This window comes from Malania oleifera, chromosome 7 (assembly GCF_029873635.1).
Source record: "Malania oleifera isolate guangnan ecotype guangnan chromosome 7, ASM2987363v1, whole genome shotgun sequence".
Classification (NCBI taxonomy): Eukaryota; Viridiplantae; Streptophyta; class Magnoliopsida; order Santalales; family Ximeniaceae; genus Malania; species Malania oleifera.
The window spans coordinates 61,986,120-61,993,606 of NC_080423.1; the positions used below are offsets into that span (position 1 = coordinate 61,986,120).

A 7,487-nucleotide genomic window follows, 5' to 3' on the forward strand; every position below is an offset into this window, starting at 1 on the left:
AGGGTGTTGCATAACTAGTTCATTGATTATACATGAAATGCATGCGAACTAGTTAGACAAATTTTATGCTCAAACTTACTTTTTCATATGTCGCATGCTTTAAATTACAATCTTTTGCAGGTCTTATAAAATGTGTAAATTGCAATGGTTTGAGGATATCTCTAGTCTAACCTTGTTTTTTCATGTCAATTTTTTTTAATAACCAGTTATATCGTTTTGTGTGAATAAATGCCAAAAAGGGAGAGAATCTTTTGAGTAAAATAAAATTTATTTCAAAAAAAGGGAGTTTCTATTTTAAGCTAAAAAAATGCACTCAATTCTAAGGTTTTTTTATTTTTATTTTTTTACTTAGCTTAGCATTTTTGCTGATGCCAAAAGGGAGAGAATTTTATGAGCAAAATGATAAATGACTTTATGACCAAAAATAGAGAAATTTTTTTTTAGGGCAAATGATTTTAAATGGGGTAAAAATCTGAGCTTTAATGTGCCTTAATGCTAAAACTAAATCCATGTTAAATTGTTAATGTCTTCTTCCGTGAATATGCTATTGTACTATTTATTTTTACATTATGTAAATTGTTAGGGGGAGTCTTTTCAGGCTTAACCCATTTTACTTTGGTGCGTTTGTCATCATCAAAAAAAGGGGAGATTGTTGACTTTTTGAGTCTAATCCCTGTTTTGATGCTGACAAAGCACAAACATCTTATGTGTATACTTAACTTATGAACAGGTATATAATTCAACACACACATAAGGGGACTAAAAATGGAAGCCATAAAGGACGTAAAGATCACAATCAGGCTCATTCCATGAAGTCAAATGAGCAAAGAAGAAGACATTTACTATTTCATTTGTAATGCATTTTAGTTTTTATTACTTGGTGGGTAATAATGCATATCTCTATATGACATGACCTAATGTTCAGGACGAACCATAGATTGACCTTAAGGGACCAAACCTTTCAAAGAAAATTTTTTTTCTTAAATGCCAAAATCATACAAAAGGTTTTAAAATGTTTTAAATTCAAAATAGGGCAAAAATTTTGATTTTTAACTAACTTCAGTTGACCAACCCATTCCTATTTTAAATGGATCAGTCGACCGACCTTACCTTAAGGGCAAAACTGTATTTTTTTTAAGAACGGCTGACCAACCTATTTTATAACTAAAATTCCCAACCAACTAACCTACGAAAATTGACCAAAGTCAAAGGCTCAGCCAATCGGTCGCTATGGTTCAAAACAGGCTCAACCGACCGGCCTTTGATGCCTAGCAGATCGACTTTGGCCCTGGCTGACCAAACCTACAAAGGTTTGAAAATCACCTTTGGCTCGACCGACCAGTACTTTCCACGACTGATCGAACCCCTAAAGAAATTCAATTTTTTTTGTGTAAGGTCAGCCAAATGGCTAGCACTAGTCAACCGAACCTCTCGGGTCTCGGTAATTTCCAACGCTTAAACATAGTTAAATTTTAATTAAAAAAATTTTAAAATACTAACCGTGTCCCCAAACAGTCATATTTTCAGAAACTCTATATGTACCCCTTCATAAACTTAAATTAGCAACTTTGATTAGCCAAAATTTTCTCTCAAATTTTTTTTTAATCAAAGTTCCCCCATATACACCTTTATTTCAAAAATCTTTTTGGGGTAAAATTTTATACTCTCCTACTCTCTTATAATCATTCCTTGAAAATTTTTTCTTTAAGAGAACATTTATATTTGGGCATTTATTTTCATTAATTACATACTCTCACTATTTCTTTTATTCTTGAAATCATTTTGTGAGAGTTACTTAGTGTTTCTTCACATATTTTTCTTGATAAATATTTTTGGAGAAATCATCAATCTTATTTGAATCTTTGAGCACTTGTTTATATATATATATATATATATATCTTTCACTCAAAGATTATCATTCTTTGCAAATTGGCTTTGAAAGTAAAACCCTAAGTTCTCCTAATTTTTATTGAGAAATATTTTTAGAGAAATATTTTATAGGGTTTAAATTTTTTGGAGTTTTTATCATATTCAAAGATTGTAAAAACTATTTTTGAGAAAAACACTCTTACTCTACTGAACTCATATTTCATATCATACTAGAGTGCATATTTGAGTTTCATTGTGTACATTTCTGCTTGTATTTAAAAGCATTTTATATGTACAAAATTTTTTTTATGTACCGGTTCAACTCATCCCGTGAATTGAGTTGGGGAGTCTCTGCCCTATAAGGGAGACTAGTTTGGTTCAACCCGATAAATTGAACTAGGGTGTCTCTGCCTTATAAGGGAGACCAATTGGGCTAAGTCTGGTAATTGAGTTGGGGTATTCCTTACTCCGTAAGGAGAGGTTGTATGGTTGTGGCTCAGCCCTGTATTTGAGTTGGGGTTTTTCTTGAAACTACATTAAATAAAAGGGCTTGTTATTGGGTTGAGTAAGCAAAATAATTTTTGTAAAATTTTTGTACCCAATCCTAGCTTTGTCAAAATTAAACACATCTTTGAATACCTAAAACCTTATCTATGCTCTTCTTTCCTTAAGTGAATTTTGCAAGGATTAGGGTAAGGTCTTCAACCTTCTTTTTCAAACTTTAATTTTTTTTTTCAAATCATTTGTAGAAGAGCTAGATGAAATTTTAACCTTCAAATCTTCATTTTATTTTCTAAGGATTTCCTTCAAATTGGACAAAAGAAAGAGTTTTCTCTTAAGCTCTTTATATTTGGTGTTGAGGGCTTCTAAATCATCATGCATTTTTTTTTTATAACATCAAATAATTCATAATATGAAGGTTAATCAATAGAAAGATAAAATACCTCCTTTTTGCACTCAATGGCCATAATTCAAAGGTTCAGTATTTTAGAGTTGGAGTTTGAATTGGAGTAACTATCCTCTCGTATTGTGTTGAAGGCATTTTTCTTGAACCTTAGCCTCTTCTTTGTGAGAGATGACAATCATGTTGAATGTGTCTTGGTTTCTTGCACTTATAGCATATGATTTGATTCTTCTTGCTAACTTCTCCATTCCTTTTATCCTTCTTCTTCTTGATGAACCGCTTGAACTTCCTAGTGATAAGGTCTTCATCATTATCATATCATCTCCTCCTTGTTTTGTGTAGAGGAAAGTGCAAGTGTCTTCCTCAGATCTTTTACTTCCATTGCCCTCTTGGTCTCCATCTCATATGCCAAGAGAGGCCTGAGCAACTCTTCCAATGGAAGTGTTTCTAAATCTGTTGATTTTTGGATGGCAATCTTCTTAGTGACCCATTCCTTTGGCAACAACCTAAGAATCATTTGCACAAGTTTAAAGCTAGTGTAATTCTTACGAAGATATTTCGAGGCATTTATGATATCTATTAACCAAGTAAACATATCATTGATATCCTCATCATATTTCATTTCAATCATTTCATATTTAGTTACAAGCGTATTAAATTTAGATAATTTTACTCTAGATGTTCCCTCATGTGTCATATGGAGTGTGTACCAAATTTTTGTGTGTGTGGAGGTGCATCCTATAGTGTGATTAAATTCACCGCGGTCAAGTGCACAATGATGTATGTTCATGACTTTGACATTTATTTGATGTATGTGCTTCTCATCTTCGTCCTATATATTAATAGGTTTCAGTTTGGCTTCTCCATTCTCCACAATGGTTGTTGGAATGTATCCTTTCTGGATAACATCCCAAACTTCAAAATCAAGGGAGTTTAGAGAAATGGTTATTCTATTTTTCTAATAGCCAAAATCAATTCCATCGTAAAATAGTGGTCTAATGGCGGAGAACCCCTCAACACCAACATTAATGGTTGTCATGGATGAACTCTAAGATGGTTAAGTCCACAAAAATAAAGTCCTTGTTCCGATATCAATTGTTGTCCTAAAGGCAGCCCAAGGGATGTGGTAAGTTAAGTAGCTTAAAAAAGTATATTTAATTGCAAGAAATAAATGCACACAAACAATTAATGCAATTATAAAATAGTAAATGAGATAGGGAGAAGAAAATGTAAACTCTTTATAGTGCTTTGACTTGCTTAAGCCCACGTCCACTTTCTTTCCACTAAAATCAAATCTTTTATGATCCCCCTGCTCCGCTTGATGACAAGGACACCAAATACACGTAATTGAATGAGAAAGAAGAGAATTCCTCAATAGGAAAGATTTACAAATGTGAGCACCAATGAAAAGTTTTAAATGAATGAATGAACTTGTGACACCAAAGTATGAGAGATTTTAGAAGTGAGCAATTTAGGTTACAATTAAGTTTCGAGCACTTTTGAGACTTTCAACTATCAATATGTAATGTTTGGTCAATGTTCATTTAGTTTTTGTAAGTATATATATAATATACATGAAAAATAAGTCATTTTATGTCTGTTGGGGTCTATTACAGATCAAGTTGGTTAACTACTTATAAAGGTCAGTCAACCTAACACTAGTCGTTAGAGTAAATCGTTGAAACCATGGTAGGATATGATGTTTGCCACCCACTTGGGCTAGTTAACCACCCCCATGCTACTATCTAGGTCAGTCTGCTACCCCAAGAAGAGTGGTAGATCGCCTAGCTTATGCTGCCAAGGCCGATCGACTAGGCCCTAGGGGCTATTGACCACCCAATGCAATAAGCCCAGAACAACATCCTTTCATCTCATTTTTGCATTTTAGTTACTTTTGTGTCCTGATCATTTGAGATATTTAGAGATTACATACATATCCTTAGAAATTACAATCAATACAAGATGAAATAGTCTTGAATGTTCTTCAAGTTATGCCTATTTCTAATTCATTAAGCATATCCTCCAAACTTGAATTCATTTACAACATGTTCATCAAACTTGCTCAAAGTAATTAGATCATAAGTAGTTTCTTATCATCAGACTTAGACTGTGAAACCTTGAGGCTAATAAAAAGGTGGAATCCATGGAACATTTTTAAGTAATTATATGCCTTATTTTTTTTTTTTTGGACTCACCTTCATCTTTGACGCAAGATTTGGATGTCAATAGGAATTTGTAGAGTAAGGTGATCAACTTGTCGTCCAGTCAATTAGCCAAATAAACTTGATATAGTGTGATACAGTCTAATGCAAAGATATAAGAATGGCGTCAACTAGCACAATGATGAGGGCTATCAACCTCTCTCCGATTAAGACTTGGGGTAGAAAGACGTTTTGCTCACCCCCATTGTAGGTAGAGGCTTGTCTATTAGAGAAAGCCTTGCCCAAGCTTTTCAAGATGGTTGGAAAGATTTTTTCTGATTTCTAATGTTGAAAAAATTGTCATGGATATTTGTCCTGATCTGTGTTTTGATTGGGAAATATCTCCTCTTTAAAAATATTGCTGCTTTGAAAAATAATTTTTCTAAAATATATATTTTTTTATCTTGCTCGAGAGAGTTTAATGGATTGGCACACCATGTGGTCCAATGTGCTAAACAATATTATAATGATTTTGTTAAAAATCATCCATTTAATTTATTGTTATGTAATGATAGTATTTCAAGGGTTTATTATGTGAGATGAGCTTTTCTTATGTTACGTCTCAATAGTTGAATGCTCATGTGGGTCTCATCTGTGTATTTATATGTGAGCCCAAGATGATATGGTTTTTATGTTATTTAATAGTTGTCACCAAGAAATAAATAAAATTGTGATTTTTGATTTTTTCTTTGAAGAGAAAAAAAAAAAAAAACAAAGTTATCAAGAGAGTCCATTAGCATGCGATATTGTCTATCAGCGCAGCATGATTCATGGGAAGCAGGATATCCCTCCCACCTGGCAATTTGGCATTATATCTGCTACACCCGGCTTCTCATCCGTAGTCTCTCTCTCTCTCTCTCTCTCTCTCTCTCCCCCTCTGTGCAGCCGCCACATCAACACCGCTCTGTAGCCTTTAGGCAGCCTCGTGCTCAGCGCGTGACACCTCTCTCTCTCTCTCTCTCTCTCTCCACGCGATTCAGGCAGGCCTGCGCTGTCGTGCGCTGCAGCCGGAGCGTATCAGCTCCCGTACCATCTATGCTACACGTGGCATTCTAATGTCCGTCCGATCACACGAACAGCACCCGCTCCGCTCCTCGTAGGTAGGAGCAGAAGTAAAACCCCCTAATAAATTGTAGCTCCAGCAGGGTCCCTACATCGATATCCTCATAGAACAGGGAAAAAGATGAAGGAAGCGGTGCCGGCGGCTACCGGAGTAGGAATGGGAGGAAAAAGCGAGAGCGAGAAAGAGAAGACGAAGCTGAGGGAGAGGCAGAGGCGGTCCGTCACCGCCAAAATCCTTCACGGCCTCAGGAAGCACGGCGGCTACCGCCTCTCCCCCCGCGCCGACATCAACGAAGTCCTCCGCCACCTCGCCCGTGAAGCAGGCTGGATTGTCCTCCCCGACGGCACCACCTATCGCTCCCAAGTAACAAACATATTATTTTAATTTCCCTCTCTGTTTCATCTCCTTTTCTTGCTAACCAAACAGCGATTCTTTCCTTATACATTTGCCCACTTGTGCTTATTTCGATGTTGATCGATCTTAAGGTTTCTGGTCACTGCCCACTCTGCGGCGCCGCAACGCCAACTAGCAGCATCGTAGGAGGCGGAGACTGTTCGACCGCAGCATCACCTCGATATCTCCCCGTGGGAGAGTCTCCGGAGGGCGTTTATTTTCCCGCTGACGCATACAGCGGCGGAAGAGGTTATTCTGGCGGGTCCGGTAGCGGCGGCGCGCCTTCATCGTCTCAGGGCCTGATTTACGACCGTGAGAATCCCTTTGCCCTTTACATGTGCGGGCTTGCAGGAAGTGGTAGCCGTTCCTCGGCCTCTGTTGCCGCAGTGGACAGAGGATCGTCAGAGCTGACGGTGGCGTATCAACAGCAGCAAGCGTGGTTGCAGGAGGCGAGAGCGTCGAATCATTGCACTCCCGTGGCCGTGGGTTCACCTTCACCCCAGCGTCGTGCTTGAGGGCTGAGGGTGCTGCACCTTTGGGCCCACTTTTCTTATTTCCCATTTTTGGGCTTTATTCTTTTTATCCGTTGCTTTAAAATGTTAGAAATGTGTACACATGGCAGAAAGATAGCATTGGGCTCATGCGACAAGTAATGGTAAAATGAAACCCATTTTGTTGGACGGAAAATCAACTCTTAAGGTTCTTAATTAAGATCTATTATTTAATTTATTTTTTATTTAAAAGTGTTCGGATGTATTTAATTTTGAAAATAATATCTATTAGAAAAGTACTCCGATTTTACGGTATGCCAATTTTAAGTCGAAATGATCAAGTCAAGCAAACCATCTCACCAATCCAAACTTGTCTAATGCATACAATGGATAAGTTTTACTAGAAATCATGCCAACAATAATAAAACATCAAATGGAATTGATTATATGAATTTTTTTTTTATAATTTCCATGATCATGCCTACTTTTTTTTCAACAAATTATAAACTATTAAATTCTTATTCATTATCTCATTCAAGCATTACTTTGTATATATATATATTCTT

General features: G+C 36.4%; 1 protein-coding gene across 1 annotated transcript; it reads left to right on the forward strand.

Annotated features, from left to right (window-relative positions):
- Window positions 1-6,134: 6,134 nt before the first annotated feature.
- Window positions 6,135-7,156, forward strand: LOC131159979 (protein BZR1 homolog 2-like). The gene is made up of 2 exons (XM_058115238.1): window positions 6,135-6,400; window positions 6,523-7,156. The coding sequence occupies exons 1-2, from the start codon at window positions 6,158-6,160 to the stop codon at window positions 6,943-6,945; spliced, it is 666 nt and encodes a 221-aa protein (XP_057971221.1). The 5' UTR covers window positions 6,135-6,157; the 3' UTR covers window positions 6,946-7,156.
- Window positions 7,157-7,487: the final 331 nt, after the last annotated feature.

Coding starts and splice junctions, on each gene's coding strand:
- LOC131159979 (XM_058115238.1), top strand. CDS start 6,158: ATGAAGGAAGCGGTGCCGGCGGCTACCGGAGTAGGAATGGGAGGAAAA. Junction 6,401..6,522: donor GCACCACCTATCGCTCCCAA/GTAACAAACATA, acceptor ATCGATCTTAAG/GTTTCTGGTCACTGCCCACT.